The 22086-nt window shown below is 43.7% G+C and overlaps 1 protein-coding gene across 4 annotated transcripts in view; it reads right to left on the bottom strand.

Annotated features, from left to right (window-relative positions):
- LOC121547261 (nuclear distribution protein nudE-like 1-A) overlaps positions 1-22086 on the bottom strand; it is a 39209-nt gene that overhangs the window by 2533 nt on the left and 14590 nt on the right. The window contains exons 3-10 of one of the 4 annotated variants that reach the window (XM_041858435.2): positions 19967-20120; positions 18334-18482; positions 12489-12625; positions 12067-12243; positions 6079-6167; positions 5781-5935; positions 5404-5441; positions 4881-4925 (exon numbers count right to left, since the gene is read on the bottom strand). In XM_041858435.2, coding sequence (XP_041714369.1) covers positions 4881-4925; positions 5404-5441; positions 5781-5935; positions 6079-6167; positions 12067-12243; positions 12489-12625; positions 18334-18482; positions 19967-20120 — 944 coding nt within the window. The remainder of the gene's footprint in view (positions 1-4880; positions 4926-5403; positions 5442-5780; positions 5936-6078; positions 6168-12066; positions 12244-12488; positions 12626-18333; positions 18483-19966; positions 20121-22086) is intronic. The other 3 variants (XM_041858436.2, XM_041858437.2, XM_041858434.2) reach the window with 3 other exon arrangements.

The raw sequence follows: 22086 nt of genomic DNA, 5'->3' as shown, positions 1-22086 counted from the left end.
CCATCTTCAATGCTCTTACTGAGGGAAGGAGGTTGTTGGCCAAGATCTCGCGATACATGGCCCCATCCATCCTCCCCTCAATACGGTGCAGTCGTCCTGTCCCATTTGCAGAAAAGCATCCCCAAAGAATGATGTTTCCACCTCCATGCTTCACGGTTGGGATGGTGTTCTTGGGGTTGTACTCATCCTTCTTCCTCCAAACACGGCGAGTGGAGTTTAGACCAAAAAGCTCTATTTTTGTCTCATCAGACCACATGACCTTCTCCCATTCCTCCTCTGGATCATCCAGATGGTCATTGGCAAACTTCAGACGCGCCTGGACATGCACTGGCTTGAGCAGGGGGACCTTGCGTGCGCTGCAGGATTTTAATCCATGACGGTGTAGTGTGTTACTAATGGTTTTCTTTGAGACTGTGGTCCCAGCTCTCTTCAGGTCATTGACCAGGTCCTGCCGTGTAGTTCTGGGCTGATCCCTCACCTTCCTCATGATCATTGATGCCCCACGAGGTGAGATCTTGCATGGAGCCCCAGACCGAGGGTGATTGACCGTCATCTTGAACTTCTTCCATTTTCTAATAATTGCGCCAACAGTTGTTGCCTTCTCACCAAGCTGCTTGCCTATTGTCCTGTAGCCCATCCCAGCCTTGTGTAGGTCTACAATTTTATCCCTGATGTCCTTACACAGCTCTCTGGTCTTGGCCATTGTGGAGAGGTTGGAGTCTGTTTGATTGAGTGTGTGGACAGGTGTCTTTTATACAGGTAACGAGTTCAAACAGGTGCAGTTAATACAGGTAATGAGTGGAGAACAGGAGGGCTTCTTAAAGAAAAACTAACAGGTCTGTGAGAGCCGGAATTCTTACTGGTTGGTAGGTGATCAAATACTTATGTCATGCAATAAAATGCAAATGAATTACTTAAAAATCCTACAATGTGTTTTTCTGGATTTTTGTTTTAGATTCCGTCTCTCACAGTTGAAGTGTATCTATGATAAAAATTACAGACCTCTACATGCTTTGTAAGTAGGAAAACCTGCAAAATTGGCAGTGTATCAAATACTTGTTCTCCCCACTGTATATATATACACACACACACACATACATACATATATACAGAGCATTCGGAAAGTATTCAAACCCCTTGACTTATTCCACATTTTGTTACATTACAGCCTTTTTCTAAAATTGATTAAATCGTTTTTCCCCCTAATCAATCTACACACAATACTCTATAATGACAAAGCGAAAACTGGTTTTTATAAATGTTTGCAAACGTAAAAAAATAAAAAATAAAATACCTTATTTACATAAGTATTCAGACCCTTCGCTATGAGACTTGAAAAAGAGCTCAGGTGCAGCCTGTTTCCATTGATCATCCTTGAGATGTTTCCACAACTTCATTGGAGTCCACCTGTAGTAAATTCAATTGATTGGACATGATTTGGAAAGGCATACACCTGTCTATATAAGGTCCCACAGTTGACAGTGCATGTCAGAGAAAAAACCAAGCCATGAGGTCGAAGAATTGTCCGTTGAGAACAGAGACAGGATTGTGTCGAGGCACAGATCTGGGGAAGGGTACCAAAAAATGTCTGCAGCATTGAAGTTCCCCAAGAACACAGTGGCCTCCATCATTCTTAAATGGAAGAAGTTTGGAACCACCAAGACTCTTCCTAGAGCTGGCCGCCCGGCCAAACTGAGCAATCGGGGGAGAAGGGCCTTGGTCAGGGAGGTGACCAAGAACCCAACGGTCACTGTGACAGAGCTCCAGATTTCCTCTGGAGATTGGAGAACCTTCCAGAAGGACAACCATCTCTGCAGCACTCCACCAATTAGGCCTTTATGGTAGAGTGGCCAGACGGAAGCCATTCCTCAGTAAAAGGCACATGACAGCCCGCTTGGAGTTTGCCGACAGCCTGCTTGGAGTTTGCCAAAAGGCACTTAAAGGACTCTCAGACCATGAGAAACAAGATTCTCTGGTCTGATGAAACCAAGATTGAACTCTTTGGCCTGAATGCCAAGTGTCACATCTGGAGGAAACCTGGCACCATCATGCTGTGGGGATGTTTTTCAGCGTCATGGACTGGAAGACTAGTCAGGATCGAGGGAAAGATGAATGGAGCAAAGTACAGAGAGATCCTTGATGAAAACCTGCTCCAGAGCGCTCAGGAACCTAGACTGGGGTGAAGGTTCACCTTCCAACAGTTGAACGACCCTAAGCACACAGCCAAGACAACGCAGGAGTGGCTTTGGGACAAGTCTCTTGAGTGGCCCAGCCAGAGCCCGGACTTGAACCCGATCGAACATCTCTGGAGAGACCTGAAAATAGCAGTGCAGGGACGCTCCCCATCCAACCTGACAGAGCTCGAGAGGATCTGCAGAGAAAAATGGGAGAAACTCCCCAAATACAGGTGGGCCAAGCTTGTAGCGTCATACCCACGAAGACTCAAGGCTGTAATCTCTGCCAAAGGTGCTTCAACAAAGTACTGAGTAAAGGGTCTGAATACTTATGTACATTTATAAAAACCTGTTTTTTGTTTTGTCATTATGGGGTATTGTGTGTAGATTTAATCCATTTTAGAATAAGGCTGTAACATAACAAAATTTGGAAAAAGTCAAGGGGTCTGAACACTTTCCGAATCCACTGTATAGAGTGTAAGTCAAACGCGTTTCTACAGGCTTATTTTGGGCCTAAGCTTGTCGCCTGCCTTCCCGCCTTGGGACGACTCTCATTGTTAGGGCGGAAACATAAGCATCTCATCATTATATACAGATCTCCAATAGCATTTTCTGTTGGTCACGTCATTTGACTGTTTGGGGGAAAAAAATACTGTTTGTTGACCGGTCAGTTAATCGGAAGCTAAATTGACTGAAATTTGAATCCATATTTCCATCCAACCTTTTTATGCAAGTAAAGTACATGTTGGATAAAAAATGTCGTGACAGGCCTGATGGAAACATAATTTTATTTGGTAAACTTTCCAAATATCGACAACACATTATACGCTAGACAACACGTTAGACAAGGTGTCTGTAAAATGAGTTATGCGAGAAATTTTGGTGGAAACTCATTTATGAGCAAATATTGATAATAACCATCACATCGAAGTAAACTTGGGAGTCACGCAATGACGTTTGGTCCTCGCACTACGACTCTTCAGGAAAGAATTACGTTTATTAGGCTACAGATGAAAAAAGTTATGATGAACTTCAGGGTGGTGAAAGTGCAAGGTGATGAGCTTGATGCTCCTTTCCAATAAATATCGAGGGTCTTATTCTGGTGACATGATAATCGATGCTTGGCTGCAGTTTGAAAAATAAACTTGTCTCTTTTGTCCATAATAATCTCATCATGTAGGCTATATATGCATGCTAGCCAACAGCGCGCAGATAGGACTGTTGGCTAGAGCGCATGTGCCAATACCAGAGTGGGCACACTCGCTATATAACGCAACATTGTTTGTGAGAAGTTCAAAATGCGATGGAAACACATTTCACAAGTATTTTTATGTGCACTACGTCATCACGCACAGCCTTTTATCTGCAACAAGTACATTTGATGGAAACATCTCTGGTGGGAAAATGTGCATATTGTTTTTATGCAGATTTTAAAATATTCGCATGAAAATCAGGAAACCTAGTTTATGTACAAAAGTGATGTCATTTCTAAACAGTTCACCTGATATGGATGAAAATACCCTCAAATGAAAGCTGTCAGTCTGCACTTTAACCAAAGTACAGAGCCAAAACAACAACAAATGTGTCACTGTCCCAATATTTGGAGCTCACTGTAGTTGAAGACTCTTGTTTGAGTCATAAAAGTGCATTGAAATTATTTAGGAGAGGTGTGTTGTCTTCTGTTGCACCTACCCCAAATTTCCAAGAATATTCTTATCATGTTACTGAATGTATCCATAGTATTTTCAGATTTCGTTATAAACAAATGCGACGAAAAGTACAGTAAATGTAAAATCCACATAAAATCAACAGTGTAATGTTTGGATTCAGTCTTGTGTCAGGTGAACTGTTGTGTCCTCACCTTTAGTGTAATAATTTTCCCATATTCTCCAAACTGTTCCCTTTTAATTGCTACCATGGTTATGCATTTCCATATTTCTTCTGTAAGAAACGTGTCAATTTAGCCCTATCCACATAGGCCAATAGAGTTCCACTATTTCAAAATAGATTATGTTGCTATGACTTAGACTGTGCCAAATAGTTTATAAAGTAGCCTATATGAGTGGAAGATCACTGACGTAAAGGTTATAAAACTAATTTCACCCAGTTTGCTCCTTCCTGCACATGCCAAGCAAATGTAAAACCATACACATGCTCCCTCCCCTCTCTTTTAATACCTAGTGGAGTTTGTTCAACCTAATTTTGACCATACAAAAAAGTAAATTCCAGAGTCGGCATGGGTTCGAATCCGGCCAACTGCCCTTTGGCTCCCTCTCCCCCATCTTTCCACTGTAATCTCTCTTCAATAAAGCTAAAAAAAATTACGAAAGGAGTGGGACTGCCCCACTCCTTAAAATAATTGCTTTAAAAAAAAGTTAATTCTAAGCTGTGTTGGATATTAATGTACTCCACTTCAAACTCCTGTGTCTGGAATCCTATTCCTTACATATTTATTTAGCTAGCTAGTCCTCTGAATAGTATGGCTCAGCTGTGACAGTGTGCTCTTTAGTAAAGAGCTATATGTATAGCTCCTCTACTCCTCCCTGCGGTGAAACCAAAACTGCGTCCTTGTGAGCATGTCCTGCTCAACATGCTCAGTCAAGCTCATATCAATAGTTCCTCACACAGCAGAAACAACGCCATGACACTACAACCTCTACAAACAGTCACACCACCTCTATATGGGACATATAGTAGTATTCATACCTTGAAAGACAACCTCAATATGGAAGAACAGAAGGACAGCACCGGCTACATAAGAACAGTGAAAAGTTACTTTTGACTTTGCACTTTAGAAACAGCAGCAAAACTGTATCTTGTTCACATGCAGTAGTTTGTAGTTAATTGACAATAATTGAGAACAAAATTCAAAGAACTGTACCACAACCATCTTTCCATTGCACTACATGCTTTCTCCTACACACCACAAAACTGAGAATCAATTTCCCCCTAATATGATTATTGATCCATATTGAAAGACACTACCATTAAAGCTACCAACTCACACCAGCAGACATACATATATAATAATGGGAAGGAGATCTATCTACTGTATATCAGCATAGTGTTAAGAAGCAGAGAAATGTACCACCACCCAGAGCAGTTATCTAGCCCCACAGTGAGTGAGTCTACCCCAGCACTACAATTGAAAGGAGGGAGGCTTGTTAATCAAACAGCATGCAGGTGATTGACTGCCCCACACTCATCATGAGAGGAGGAAGATCATTACCCAGAATTAATGCAGGGAATATGACCCTCTCTCTCCTGCTGGGGAAAAACACAAGGGTCTGAGAGACCTTGTCAACCTCCATAACTTCTCCAACATCAACACACTTCCATGTACTCCCAACACTAAAGAAACATTTCAAATACACATTTCTACAGTCAAATGGATCATCATCAACGTTAAGAAATCTAACTGTAAAACCAGAGGGTCTTAACACAGCAAACAATAATCGAGAAAATGACAAATGCATTAGGCTTATAACCAAAGCAAAGATTTGACATCTAAGAAATGTTGTTGTCCTTTACAATCTCCTGTTCCTCACAAATGAGTAATGTGTGTGTGAGTCACAGAGGGTGAAGTTGAATTGGGCTTCAACTTACGTTTTGTCGTAGTATGACGACGTCGTGTGGAGTGTATGGGAGAACTTGGCTGTGTTGCCGTTGATCACGTTCCCGTTCTCCGTGACGGCATAAGACTTCCTGGCTTTCTGGTCCTTGGCAAAGTTCCTGCAGGCTGTCAGCTTAGACTCCAGAGCCTGAGATGGACATAAAGAATGCAAAAAGATAGAGGCCTTCCACTATTAGCAAGAGATGGATATATGGTATAAGACACAGTCTTGGTGTACCAGAGTATACAGTGAATAGTGAATGTGTGCAAATAGAAAAATGTATGTCTCACCCCCACTTTCCGTAGCAAGTCACTGACGATGTTGAGAGCTGATATTCTGGCAGAGGGCGTCAGTGAGTTACCAAGGCCATTGGACAACTCTGGAAGATAAATACAACATACAAATCAAATCACATTTTATTCATCACATGCTTTGTAAACAACAGGTGTAGACTAACAGTGAAATGCTTCCCAACAATGCAGAGAGAAAGAAAATAGAAAAATAATAGAAAAGTAAAACATGTAATAATAAATACACAATGAGTAACTATAACTTGGCTATATACACGGGGTACCAGTATCAAGTCGATGTGCAGGAGTACAAGGTAACTGAGGTAGATATGTACATATAACTAGGAATAAAGTGACAGAAAAAAAGTAGCAGCAGCGTATGTGATGAGTCAAAAAAGTTTGTGCAAAAAGGGTCAATGCAGATAGTTAAATAGTTAACCAAATAGCTACCCGGACAAACTATTTAGCAGTCTTATGGCTTGGGGGTAGAAGCTGTTCAGGGTCCTGTTGGTTCCAGACTTGGTGCATCGGCACCGCTGACCGTGCGGTAGCAAAGAGAACAGTCTATGACTTGGGTGGCTGGAGTCTGAAAATGTTTGGGGCCTTTTTCCGACACCGCCTGGTATAAAGGTCCTGGATGGCAGGGAGCTCGGTCCCAGTGATGTACTGGGCCGTACTCACCACCCTCTGTAGCGCCTTGCGGTCAGATGCCAAGCAGTTGGCATACCAAGCGGTGATGCAGCCAGTCAAGATGTTGTCAATGGTGCAGCTGTAGAACATTATGAGGATCTGAGGGCCCATGCCAAATCTTTTCAGCATCCTAAGGGGGAAGAAGTGTTGTCGTGCCCTCTTCACGACTGTGTTGGTATGTGTGGACTAGTGTTGCACGGTTTAACGGTACCACGCTAATACCAAAACATCATGATACTTATAATACCAACATTTTAGAATACCGTAGTACCGTTTCATATGATATTACCAGATTTTTCTGCCCTACCGATCTAAAGAACCTGCTGGCGCCTGTTATAAAATGTTTATAAAGTCAGTTGAATTCAAGCAACAGCCACTAGTCTCTTGTATGCGCAGGTCCAATAATATCCACTTCACATGAGCATATCACGTGTGGCAGCTGTAATCATAATAATTAATTAATTTCAATTGATTGATTTCCTCATATGAACTGTAACTCTATGAAATTGTTGCATGTTGCGTTCATATTTTTGTTCAGTATAATTTCAGAAACCATGTCGAGGGCCATTTTAAACTAATCCCGGGTCGCTAGTTATTGGTTTGATAACAAACAACGTTGTTCAGTCATGTTACCTAGCTAGCAAACAAACTGGTAACTTGACAGTAGGTCTAGGCAAATTTGATTGGCACAGGAAGAAAGGAAAAGGATATGCTACTCATGAGATGTGCTTCAAAAGGATGGATTCATATAGGCCTAATGTAAGCCTAAACTATACACAAAATATTTCTTTCTGGTGCTCCTTAAATTCTGTTTGTGCCTACCATGTACAAGTTGGGAGCAGTGTGTGTGTGTTTGTGGGAGAGAGAGAGTGGTGTGTGTGTGTGTGTGTGTGTTTATGAGTGAAAGGGAGACCGAGTGTGTGGAAGGGAGGGAGAGTCTGTGCGCCGGTATTAACTGAAGAGTAAAGAAGGTTTCATGCAATGTTTTCCCCTTACTGCCACAATGGCATGTAGACCATTATGCATATATATTCCTTCCTCCCATTCCTCCAGCGATCAGTAGTCCACGATCAGCTCCTTTGTGTTGCTGACGTTGAGAAAGATGTTGTTGGCCTGGCATCTCTGACCTCCTCCCTATAGGCTGCTCCACTGTCTTCTGTGATCAGGCCTCCCACCATTGTGTCATCTGCAGGGAGTACAGGAGGGGACTAAGCACGCACCCCTGAGGGCCCCCCCCATGTTGAGGGTCAGCGTGGCAGTTGTGTTATTGCCTACCCTCACCACCTGGGGGCGGCCCGTTAGGAAGTCCAGGATCCAGTTGCAGTGGGAGGTGTTCAGTCCCAGGGTAATTAGCTTAGTGATGAGCTTGGAGGGTACTATGTTGTTGAACGCTGAGCTGTAGTCAATGAAAAGCATTCTCACATAGGTGTTCCTCTTGTCCAGGTGGGAAAGGGCAGTGTAGCGTGCAATAGAGATTGCGTTATCTGTGGATCTGTTGGGGTGGTATGCGAACTGGAGTGGGTCCAGGGTGTCTGGGATGATACCATTGATGAGAGCCATAACCAGCCTTTCAAAGCATTTCATGGCTTCAGATATGAGTGCTACGGGGTGATAGTCATTCAGACAGGCTACCGTGGAGTTCTTGGGCACAGGGACTATGGTGGTCTGCTTGAAACATGTAGGTATTACAGACAGGGTCAGGAAGAGGTTGAAAATGTCCGTGAAGGCACTTGCCAGCTGGTCAGCGCATGCTCTGAGTACCTGTGTTGGTAATCCGTCTGAATGTTAACCCGTTTAAAGGCCTTACTCCCATCGGCTAGGGAGAGCGTGATCACACAGTCGTCCAAAAAAGCTGGTGCTTTCATGCATGGTTCAGTGTTGCTTGCCTCGAAGCAAGCATAGAAGGCATTTTGCTCGTCTGGTAGGCTTGCGTCACTGGGCAGCTGGCAGCAGGGTTTCCCTTTGTAATCCGTGATAGTTTGCAAGCCCTGCCACATCCGACTAGCATCAGAGCCGGTGTGGTATGATTCGATCTTAGTCCTGTATTGACGCTTTGCCTGTTTGATGGTTCGTCAGAGGACGTAGCAGGATTTCTTAGAAGCATCCGAATTAGTGTCCCGCTCCTTGAAAGCGGCAGCTCTAACCTTTAGCTCAGTGCAGATGTTTCCTGTAAATCATGGCTTCTGGTTGGGATATGTACGTACGGTCACTGTGGGGACGATGTCGTCGATGCATTTTTATTAATGAAGCCGTTGACTGATGTGGTAAACTCCTCAATGCCATCGGATGAATCCCGGAACATATTCCAGTCTATGCTAGCGAAACAGTCATGTAGCTTAGCATCCGCTTCATCGGACCAAATCTGTATTGATACTGGTACTTCCTGTTTGAGTTTTTGCTCGTAAGCAGGAATCAGGAGGATAGAGTTATGGTCAGATTTGCCAAATGGAGGGAGAGCTTTGTATGCATTTCTGTGTGTGGAGTAAAGGTGATCTAGAGTTTTTTCACCTCTAGTTGCACAGGTGACAGCTGGTAGAAATGAGGTAATACACATTTCCCTGCATTAAAATCACCGGCCACTAGGAGCGCCGCTTCTGGATGAGCATTAGCTTATGGCCCTATACAGCTTGTTGAGCGCGGTCTTAGTGCCAGCATTGGTTTGTGGTGGTAAATGGACAGCTACGAAAAATATTGATAAACTCTCTTGGTAAATAGTATGGGTTATAGCTTATCATTAGGTATTCTAACTCAGGTGAGCAGAACCTCGAGACTTGCTTAATCTTAGAGATCGCACACCAGCTGTTGTTAACAAAGAGACATACACCTCCCCCCTTGAGCTTACCTGATGCTACCGTTATGACTTGCCGATGCATAGTAAAACCAGCTAGATGTACACTACATGACCAAAAGTATGTGGACACCTGCTCGTCGATCATCTCATTCCAAAATCATGGGCATTAATATCGAGTTGCTCACCCCTTTGCTGCTATAACAGCCGCCACTCTTCTAGGAAGGCTTTCCACTAGATGTTGGAACGTTGCTGCGGGGACTTGCTTCCATTCAGCCACAAGAGCATAGTGAGGTCGGGCACTGATGTTGGGCGATTAGGCCTGGCTCGCAGTCGGCGTTCCAATTCATCCCAAAAATGTTTGATGGGTTTGAGGTTAGGGCTCTGTACAGTACCAGTCAAAAGTTTGGACACACCTACTCATTCCAGGGGTTTTCTTTATACGATTTTCTACATTGTAGAATAATAGTGAAGACATCAAAACTATGAAATAACACATATGGAATCATGTATTAACCAAAAAAGTGTTAAACAAATCCAAATATATTTTATTTTTGAGATTCTTCAAAGTAGCCACCCTTTGCCTTGATGACAGCTTTGCACACTCCACAATACTTTTGAGCTAATCTATAAGAGGAACAGGAGCTCAAGCAGTAGAACATTTGAGGTGCCAAGCTCCTACCCAAGTCAAGCACAGCTTCATATCCCTTGCGCAAATAGCCTACAGCTGTGTCTAGCAAGCTGTTGCTAGCAAGCTTCCGGCTGGACCCAAGTTGATACAATGTTTCAAGTTCGTTGCAGACAGGCCATGTGTAGCCAATGTGATTTATAGGATATTTATTTTTATCAGGATATTTTCTACCTGCAGGCTGCAATGTTTTCATTTGTTGGTTTATGTAGGCTATTTTACATACTTGGCAATGGCAAAATAAGTTACTTTTTAGGTTTGTATCATTTTCATTTAGATTTGGATAAAATTTTGATTAACCACATGACAATGACTGAGCTATGAAGATGTTATTATAAATTAAATGAAAATGTGCATATGAAAACCATAACTGGCACACAGATCGGTAGAAGTGGTAAGACAATTTGGCATTCCACATGAGAAAAATTGCAGACTCCTTGTGTAGCCTATTACCGGCAACTTCAGGAGAGTAATGGCAGAATCTGGAAAAGCCAGCAGGAGCGGGAGGAGAATAGTTGGGTCAGATTAAGGGTTTTTTCTTCTGGTTATCTAGATCTCTGTCGCCCTCTTGAAGCATTTGTCTTCTTTCATCAAACCGGAAGTTTAACGCATCAGACAAGCTCAATGCATATAGTTGATTTTATTAAAATACATACGGTGTGTCTATATATGGAAAAATTGTCGACCAACCGATTGGTCGAAAGAACAGACAACTTTCGGTCGACCAAGATTTTATTTTTTGGTCGGGGACAGCCACAATGGACCTCGCTTTGTGCACAAGGACATTGTCATGCTGAAACAGGAAGGGCCTTCCCCAAACTGTTGCCACAAAGTTAGAAGCACAGAATCATCTAGAATGTAATTGTATGCTGTAGCGTTAAGATTTCCCTTCACTGGAACTAAGGGGCCTACCCCGAACAATGAAAAATAGCCTCAGACCATTACTCCAACACCAAACTTTACAGTTGTCACTATGCACTGGGGCAGGTAGCGTTCTCCTGTTGAAGCGTGATTCATCACTCCAGAGAAGGCGTTTCCACTGCTCCAGAGTCAAATGGCGGCGAGCTTTACACCACTCCAGCTGACGCTTGGCATTGCGCATGGTGATCTTAGGCCTGTGTGCGGCTGCTCGATCATGGAAACTCATTTCATGATGCACCCGGCGAACAGATCTTGGGCTGACGTTGCTTCCAGAGGCAGTTTGGAACTTGGTAGTGAGTGTTGCAACTGAGGACAGACGATCTTTACGCGCTGCGTGCTTCAGTACTCGCCGGTCCCGCTCTGTGAGCTTGTGTGGCCTACCACTTCGCGGCTAAGCCGTTGTTGCTCCTAGACGTTTCCACTTCACAATAACAGCACTTACAGTTGCCTGGGGCAGGTCTAGCAGGGCAGAAATGTAACAAACTGACTTGTTGGAAAGGTGGCATCCTATGACGGTGCCACGTTGAAAGTCACTGAGCTCTTCAGGAAGGCCATTCTACTGCCAATGTTTGTCTATGGAGATTGCATTGCTGTGTGCTCAATTTTATACACCTGTCAGCAACGGGTGTACTGAAATAGACGAATCCTCTAATTTGAAGGGGATTCCACATCCTTTTGTATATATAGTGTATATTATCCATATCCTTGTTCAGCCACGACTCAGAGAAACATAGGATATTACAGTCCTTCAGGTCCCATTTATAGGATAGTCTCGAACGGAGCTCGTCCATTTTGTTATCCAGTGATTGTATGTTCACCAATAGAACAGTCATTGACATACTGTATACTTCACATAAGAAAGGAGACACATTGAAGTGTTGAGGTCAGAGCAAAAGGGTACCTGTGGGGTTGGCGAAGGCATTTTCAAGACTCTTTGCAAGCGGCGTCGCGGGGAGAGACCGTGAGGCCTGGACAGAGGAATCCATCTTGTCATTGTCCTCCTGGGTGGGCGAGGTGGGCGCCGACATCCTGGTTACGTCCGTATTTCGCTCTCGGACGGCGAGCTCCTGACGCAGGTCTGACAGACAAGCAGACAGACAGACTATTTAAGGCTAAGTCAGACTAGACATTCAGATTGAGGTTAATGCTGTGACAGTCTCTCCCAACAATAATTTGTGGCTATAAGCAATGCTAATGCTGTGAGAACATGGGTTCTATTCATTTCACACATATCACTGAGAAGTTGAAAGAGAAAAAGGAACAGCTAATTTTCTAACGAGTGAAGGCAGGCAGGGGTTTGAGTGAAACCGGATCAATAAGCACCTCTGGCTTCGTCTTTCAATCTCTGCACTGAGACCAGGAGGGACTCCTTCTCATCCAACTCGCTCTCCAGGAAGGCGTTCCTCTCGATAGCCTGGTTCAGACGCTGCTCAAAGTCCTCCAGGGACACAATTGTAGCCCTGCAGAAGGAAATAAATAATTGTATTAAAAGGAAAACACTGTTCAGTGGACTCTTGGCTTCTGCACACAAAGGCACATGCTGAAACACACTGATACCGGTGTTTCACCGTGATGCATTAATGTCGTTTAGTGCTAAATTAAACTCTCGTGGACCAACTGCGCAAACATAAATCGAGCATCTGACTAAATTATGCAAGATTTTCGTTATTGGTTAACTGAGGTCACCCGCAGGTGAAGAGGCCAGATGTGGAGGTCCTGGGCTGGCGTGGTTATACGTGGTCTGCAGTTGTGAGGCCGGTTGGACGTACTGCCAAATTCTCTAAAACGACAGAGGCGGCTTATGGTACAAAAATTAACAAAAAATCTCTGGCAACAACTCTGGTGGACAATCCTGCAGTCAGCATGCCAATTGCACACTCCCTTAAAACTTGCTCACTAACAGGGATGTAAACAAATTTGTGCACAACATTTGACAGAAATAAGGTTTTTGTGCGTATGGAACATTTCTGGGAACATGGGACGCACACACACACACACACACACACTCACTCTTTATTAGGTACACCCATCTAGTACCAGGTCGGACCCCCATTGGCCTCCAGAACAGCCTGAATTCCTCAGGGCATTCTACAAGGTGTCGGAAACGTTCCACAGGGATGTTAGTCCATGCTGACGGGATGGCATCACGCAGTTGCTGCAGATAGGACGGCAGTACATTCATGCTCCGAACAGCCCATTCCATCTCATCCCAAAGACGCTCTATTGGGTTGAGGTCTGGGGACTGTGCAGGCCATTCAAGTAAACTGAACTTGCTGTCATGTTCCAGGCGATGTTTTTCCACTCCTCAATTGTCCAGGGATGGTGATCGCATGCCCACTGGAGGCACTTATTCTTGTTTTTAGCTGATAGAAGTTGAACCTGGTGTGGTCGCCTGCTGCAGTAGCCCATCCGTGACAAGGATCAACGAGTTGTGCGTTCCGAGATGCCATTCTGCACTGTTGTACTGCGCCGTTATTTGTCTGTTTGTGGCCGCCTGTTAGCTTAGACGACTCTTGCCATTCTCCTTCGACCTCTCTCATTAGTGTTGCACGGTACAACTGTACCAAAACATCATGATACTTATGATACCAACATTTTAGAATACCATTTCATATGATACTACCATTTCGTTTATAAATTCAGTAAAACTTTTAAACCTCTACGGGATCAGTGTGCCGTATACGGGACGGTTGAGCTAACGTGCGCTAATGTGATTAGCATGACTGTTGTAAGTAACAACAAACTTTCCAGGACATAGGCATGTCTTATATAGGCAGAAAGCTTAAATTCTTATTAATCTAACTGCACTGTCCAATTACAGTAGCTATTACAGTGAAAAAATACCATGCTAATGTATGAGGAGATTGCACAACAACAAAAAACGTATCATGGCAACTGGTTTGATACATTCACCTCTGAAGGTAAATAATGTACATACATTCAGTTATCTTGCTCTGATTCGTCATCCTAAGGGTCCCAGATATAAAATGTAACATAGTTTTGTTTGATAAAATCCATGTTTATATTCAAATGTAGGAACTGGGTTCTAAAGTTTGAACCCCTCCTGTCTCTGGCTCCACACCCACCCCACCCGGTCATCTAGATGTGTGAAAGTTAGTGTATAAGCTAATTATCCATCATGTATGACATTCCTGGGAGTGTGTAAACTTACAAAAATGATATGGTAAACAAAATGTATGTTCTCTATAGTTACAGTGGCTTGCGAAAGTATTCACCCCCCTTGGCATTTTTCCTATTTTGTTGCCTTACAACCTGGAATTAAAATAGATTTTTGGGGGGTTTGTATCATTTGATTTACACAACATGCCTACCACTTTGAAGATGCAAAATAAATTTTTTTGTGAAACTAACAACAAATAAGACAGAAAAACAGAAAACTTGAGCGTGCATAACTATTCACCCACCCCAAAGTCAATACTTTGTAGAGACACTTTTTGCAGCAATTACAGCTGCAAGTATCTTGGCACATCTAGCCACTGGGATTTTTGCCCATTCTTCAAGGCAAAACTGCTCCAGCTCCTTCAAGTTGTATAGGTTCCGCTGGTGTACATCTATCTTTAAGTCATACCACAGATTCTCAATTAGTTTGAGGTCTGGGCTTTGAATAGGCCATTCCAAGACATTTAAATGTTTCCCCTTAAATCACTCGTGTTGCTTTAGCTGTATGCTTAGGGTTATTGTCCTGCTGGAAGGTGAACCTCCGTCCCAGTCTCAAATCTCTGGAAGACTGAAACAGGTTTCCCTCAAGAATTTCCCTGTATTTAGCACCATCCATCATTCCTTCAATTCTGACCAGTTTCCCAGTCCCTGCCGATGAAAAACATCCCCACAGCATGATGCTGCCACCACCATGCTTCACTGTGGGGATGGTGTTCTCGGGGTGATGAGAGGTGTTGGGTTTGCACCAGACATAGCGTTTTCCTAGTACCTTCCTCCATATGTTTGGGGAGTCTCCCACATGCCTTTTGGCGAACACCAAACATGTTTGCTTATTCCTTTCTTTAAGCAATGGCTTTTTTCTGGCCACTCTTCCGTAAAGCCCAGCTCTGTGGAGTGTCCGGCTTAAAGTGGTCCTATGGACAGATACTCCAATGTCCGCTGTGGAGCTTTGCAGCTCCTTCAGGTTTATCTTTGGTCTCTTTGTTGCCTCTCTGATTAATGCCGTCCTTGCCTGGTCCGTGAGTTTTGGTGGGCGGCCCTCTCTTGGCAGGTTTGTTGTGGTGCCATATTCTTAAAACATTTTTTAAATGGATTTAAAATGGTGCTCCGTGGGATGTTCAAAGTTTCTGATATTTTTTTATAATCCAACCTTGATCTGTACTTCTCCACAACTTTGTCCCTGACCTGTTTGGAGAGCTCCTTGGTCTTCATGGTGCCGCTTGCTTGGTGGTGCCCCTTGCTTAGTGGTGTTGCAGACTCTGGGGCCTTTCAGAACAGGTGTATATATACTGAGATCATGTGACAGATCATGTGACACTTAGAATGAACACAGGTGGACTTTATTTAACTAATTATGTGTCTTCTGAAGGTAAATTGGTTGCACCAGATCTTATTTAGGGGCTTCATAGCAAAGGGGGTGAATACATATGCACACACCACTTTTCCGTTATTTATTTTTTAGAATTTCTTGAAACAAGTTATTTTTTTCATTTCACTTCACCAATTTGGACTATTTTGTGTATGTCCATTACCTGAAATCCAAATAAAAATCCATTTAAAATTACAGGTTGTAATGCAACAAAATAGGAAAAACGCCAAGGGGGATGAATACTTTTGCAAGGCACTGTATGTACTTGAAAATGTATCAATTGACCAATTTGGGACATTTGGTCAGACTTGATACAAAATAGTCCAGTATTGCAATGCTTCACTGGATCAATCTGAAACTTTGCACACACACACTGCTGCCATCTAGTGGCCAGAATCTGCACCTAAACTGCAATATTATATTGTGGCCTTTCTCTTGCATTTCAAAGACGATGGAACAAAACAATAAATAGAAAATGCATGTTTTTTTGTTTGTATTATCTTTTACCAGATCTAATGTGTTATATTCTCCTACATTAATTTCACATTTCCACAAACTTCAAAGTGTTTCCTTTCAAATTGAATCAATAATATGCATATCCTTGCTTCAGGTCCTGAGCTACAGGCTGTTAGATTTGGGGATGTCATTTTAGGCGAAAATATAAAAAAAGGGTCCGATCCTTAAGAGGTTAAGCAACAGCAACTAGTCTAGTATTCGCCGGTTCAATTATGTCCACTTCACTTTCATGCGCATATCACGTGTGGCAGCTGTAATCAGCCAGCCCCATCCCCTTCCAGCCCTCACCTGCTTCTCTCCATCCGCTCTTCCTGCTCATCTATTCCTTCATCAGTTTTTAAAATATAATTTATCTGTGAAGGCGAGCAGGAATTCAGACACTGATGAGTCTTCTGTTGTTACATTTGTACATTTCATACATTGGAGCAGCGCAGAGAGCAAGCAAAGTTGATACATTGTATATAATTTATTCCCAGATATAACCAGTGCACAGGCGAGTCTGAGTCGGCTTTGCAAGTTTGCTGTCACGCAGCAGTGCCAGAGAGGAAAAACAGCTTTGTGGGCATGCGTGCAGCTTTACAGCAAAGAAAACATAACTTCTCTAGCTCAAATGATTAAAAAAATATGAGCCATACAACCGGAGTTACCTTTCTGCGCGATGTCGCGCACATTTGATATACATTTTAACCATGTCGCGGGCCGTTTTAAACCAATCCTGGGCCGATAATTACTGGTTTGATAAAGAACAACATTATTCAGTCATTTTACCTAGCTAGCTAACAACCTGGTAACTTGACAGTAGGTTCAGGCAAATTTGATTGGCACTGGAAGAAAGGAAAAGGGTCTGCTACTCATGAGATGTGCTTCAAAGGATTCATATAGGCCTAATGTAAGCCTAAACTATATCAAAGAGTGGTGTGTGTATTTATGAGAGAGAGAGTATGTAAGGGAGGGAGTGTGTGTGTTACAACTGAAGAGTAAAGAAGGTTTCATGCAGTGTTTTCCCCTTACTGCCACAATGACATGCAGATCATTATGCATGTGTATTCATTCCTCCCATTCCTCCAGCCAAATCACACGTAGGCCTTTGCAAATATGAGCAAATCCGCCATTCTATGCAGTATTCTATTATAGTGAACAGTGTGAAGTTTAATGCTATATGTGTTGTATTGAGTAGAAGTGTGAATATCAGTGACATGTTTTTTGTGTAGCACATGCACATAACGTTTAGAAAATGGGAACAAGCATCGGGGGGGATGGGGCGAACAGGACACTAGGCCACTGAATCCCCCCCCCCCGTGGTATTGCGATATTACTTGGCATCGTGATACTTGTCCTGGTTTCGTATCGTTAGTAAAATGTTGGTATCGTGACAACACTACTCTCATTAACGAGCTCTTTTTGCCCACAGGACTGCCGCTGATTGGTTGTTTTTTGTTTTGTCGCCCCATTCTCGGTAAACCATAGACACTGTAGTGCGTGAATTGCCCAGGAGGCCGTTTCTGAGGTACTGGATCCGGCGCGCCTGGCACTGACGATCTTAGCACACTCAAAGTCACTTAGGTCACTTGTTTTTCCCATTCTAACATTCAATCGAACAGTAACTGAATGCCTTGATGCCCGTCTGCCTGCTTTATATAGCAAGCCACGGCCACGTGACTCACTGTCTGTAGGAGCGATCCATGTTCGTGAACGGGGTGGTGTACCTAATAAACTGGCCGGTGAATTTACAGCAATCAGACCCATTTGGGCCAGTGGCATGTTTTAATTGGAATGGGGATTTTCCATCAGTTATCCGATTACTCTCAATGAAAAGCACAGTGGGGAATTAATTAGGAAACATGCAACAAGCATCTCAGCCTCCAGCATTCATCAGCACCTCTCTGCATGGGGTTAATGTATGACTGTGTTCTGAAAGAGGATGAATACTGTTAGATTAGTACTACTGGTAGATATTTCCTCTACTATTGCCTTTTTCATCCAAAACGAACATCCTGAAGTATATAGTAAATACCAGGTTATGACTTCTACAGCTCCTCTTCTAATGCTGTATCCAGTATTTGTCTGTTAGATACTGTGTAGTGGTCTGGTCTCTTTGCTGACCTCTTAGCTCTTTCCAGGTCGTCGTTGGACTGCTCTAGCTCCCGCACGTATTTGTGGAGCTGCTCCTTGATGCCCCGGGTCTGTCCCAGGTCATCCTCCAGCATGTTGATCTGTTTGTAGCTCTGGGCATACTGCTGCTCTAGTTTGTCCTGGAGGGGGGGGAGGGGGGTTTGAGAGATGAGGAGAGAGAAGAGATAGGGGGGGGGGAGCGGGTGTTACTTGTTAACATGCAACCATTTTAAAATAGGCGAAGGACGTTAAAGCTTTCAAGAATGGGGTTTTTACTTAGTAAAATATTTTCCTAACACCCCGCAGTCAAACGCACACCCACTGTGGGAACCACCGTGGTAACCTACATTCTGTCATCAATTTTTAAGAGCACTCCGTTGTGCTCCGTTTACTCAAGCATTCTCAGGGTATGGGGTGATGATGTGACCCATATCTTCTCCTCCAGCTCCAGCTCTCTGGAGCTCAGCTCAATAAATGTGACTGGGTCTGCCTGCCTGTCTGACCTATATCTTCTGGATATGTCACGTCTGAATCAATTAACCACTAATCTGGGCCAGACAAGCCCTGCTTTGTCCTGAAATGCCGTTTTACATTAACTACATATTCATACTTACTACATCAACACATACATTCTAGCCTACGTCAAGTAGCTCGTATCCCATAACAAGACGTTACTCAAGGTGTCACAGACACAGTCTCTGGCATCAGAATGAGAAAACTAGTCATTGCTGTGGTATTTTTCATAAACAAAGGCATGAAAGCAATACATGTTTTTTAATTGCCTGGGATAACGAACAATCTCACCATCACCGGTGGGGTGACTCACTGACTCGCATGGCTGGAGTTGTAATGTGAACATGGACACAGAGCCACACTCATCCCAGCGCTAATTACGGTGTGAGAATGAACGTGCTGCTGATGCATTATGTATGAGAATGATGTGTTTCATGCAAATTAACCACAGCTGGATATAACAGGATGTCGAGGGGCAGTTAAGCACAGGTGCCGATTCCCCGTAGTAGTGATCAGAGCAAGATTGGGAAAGAGAGTTCCTTGTCTGCCTGACTGATACGATTTCTGACTAAGAACCCTCTCTCCTTTACTGCTTTACTGCCGACCATGCCTGATACGGCTGTCCCATGGGGCGGCGCACAATTGGCCCAGCGTCGGGGAGGGAATGGCCGGCAGGGATGTAGCTCAGTTGGTAGAGCATGGCGTTTGCAACACCAGGGTTGTGGGTTCGATTCCCACGGGGGGCCAGTATGAAAAATAAAAAAATTATGTAAGTCGCTCTAAATGACTAAAATGTACAAATGTAAATGTCATTAATAACTTCTATAGGTTGGGATACTGACAGACATGCTAAAGAAACGTGCCTCCTCTCCGGAGACAGCACTAAAGGACAAGCCATAATGATATAAGGCAGCTTCAAATAATCATCAATCATTTATTATGTCAAGGTTATGACGTGTTTCTTAGGTTGTCAAAAGAGGAGCATGAACGCTAAAGGCGGTAAACTCGTAATTCACAGGATTTCGGATTTGTAAAATGCCACATTCCAAGAAAATATATGTATATATTTTTTACTTGAGCCAATCTAGTGCATTGTGTCCCTCTTGTGCACCTTGAGTGAGTCCACCTCGTTCTTGAGCCTGCTGTTCTCAGAGTGCAGGACTCTCATGCGGTGCTCAGCCTGGCCCAGCTGGGTCTCCAGCTCTGCCTCCAGCTCTCTGCTGCCCTCCTGGAACTCCAGCAGCTCCTCCTGGGCCTCCTGGCAACTGACAGGGCAGACACCACCGGAGGACATGGTTAGTACACCAACATTGTTATTTAACAGTCCATTAGTATTTATTAGGTTTTTACTATGAAATTAAAGTACCCAAGTAAAGTATATAAGACTTGAAGAGATTCTCCAGTACTTTTGTATACCTTTTAGCCAGTAGTTCTGAAAGTAACGCTCACGAGCCAAAAGTGGTCCCCGAAAATTGCGTATTACGTCACGTGCAGATATGTGCACCACAGCATTGCCCTCTCTCTCGCTCTTGCTCTGCTGTGGGTGCATTATGTGACTCTTGCTAGCTGTCACTCATATGGTGAGGGGCTGAAGCTCATTGGTTAAACTGAAATTTAGGGAAAGTGGCGCAGCACAGCTTCCAGAAAAACAGTCGCTTTCAAACTAGGGATTTTGTGGCTAGGCTAACTGCGGTAAGACAGTAATTCTGGTAATAGCGGGAGTTTTAAAACGTACTTAGTATTCACCAAAGTCCCAGAGCATGTCTTTAAAAATAGAAATCATGTTACAGTCTTCTGTGATGAATGGTATCTACTATCTACAAGACTTCTTAAAGTCAACGCATATCCTGTTTTGTAGACAGTAACAGGAACTAGCAAACCATAAATTACCGATCTTCTTTGTTTATCTAAAAACCTGAAAATCCTACATGACATACAGTTGGTACTTAAACATACACAACTGTCTTCAGGCCATTTAAACAGTGGAAATTGAAAGAGCAGATCCTGGCCGCTTCACAAAGCCCACACAGGATTTGCACTTTTAAACTGAACTTGATCGTGATCCAGCTAATCCAAATCAAAGAACCCTCTGACTTTCCTAACGCCACATCTCGTTACTTGTCCACCCTGGCCTCTCCAAATGGCAACAGACTGTCTGTCTGCTACCCCAAGCAAAAGTAGATATTATATAAATAACCAAAAGGTTGGGTTGTTTACTGTGGGCATGTGGCCAGGACAGGGCAGCGTTTCAGGGTGGGGGTTGGATTGACTGGGGTTATGCAAGTAAGCGTCTGCCGCCCACTACAGCCATGGACACACAGCTGCTCTAAAAATGGCTGTGTCCGGGGACCATCGGCATGGCACGCTACAGGCATGTGACTGGTGGGACAGGGTGGAAGGGGGGCCTGGAGACAGGAATGCCATCAAACAGCACCCACTGTCTTGCTATGGGCTGTCTGTCCTGTGTTGCTACCCTGGGGGCAGTGGTGTTTTGAAGGGGAAAGCCAAGTGGGCTCTTTAACTTTAAAACCCAGACCACTTCCTCTGTGGTTTATCCAAACGCAGCATCAGCACCCTCTGCAGTCTTTTAACTGCTTGTTTTGCCCAAGAGGTGAATGTCCCTTTCAGATATCCCTGAGCTGTCAGGGAACCCGAGCATCCTCTTTATTGGCAAACATAATTTTTGCAACAGTGTTTGGGGGAATCCTCAAGCAAGAGCATCTATTGTTGATATTAAGGAGCTGCTTCAGTACCAAATTCATGACAATCTTAAACACACATTTATCGAGCGATACAAAGGGAAGTGGCTTTGATTCCCCTTGGGTGTAAATGTCCATAGAGCCTTATATAACTGGGTGTAGTTTCCCCTAGCGCTGGGTGTGTCGGTTGTCCACTGCGATCTTATCAGCAGTCTTTTGTATCAAAACAGCAGTGTGCCTGTGCTGTGTGATGAGGATGTTCATTGAAAGAAATAGACCACAGCTAATTTCACTACAGGGAGCAAAGTCACGTCTGTCGCCCACTGCCAGTCTCGCACAGATGGGAAAAGAGAACATAAATCTAAGACCGCTATTACATAATCCCATTCATTGTATATTTTTTGTTTGTATTTTACCCCCTTTTTCTCCCCAATTTCGTGATATCCAATTGCGATCTTGTCTCATCGCTGCAACTCCCCAACGAGCTCGGGAAAGTGAAGGTCGAGTCATGCGTCCTCCGAAACATGACCCG

Source organism: Coregonus clupeaformis, chromosome 31, assembly GCF_020615455.1.
Source record: "Coregonus clupeaformis isolate EN_2021a chromosome 31, ASM2061545v1, whole genome shotgun sequence".
In the NCBI taxonomy this organism is placed as follows: Eukaryota; Metazoa; Chordata; class Actinopteri; order Salmoniformes; family Salmonidae; genus Coregonus; species Coregonus clupeaformis.
Note: the sequence above shows the minus strand (reverse complement) of the source record. Positions and strands in the feature narration are given on the sequence as shown.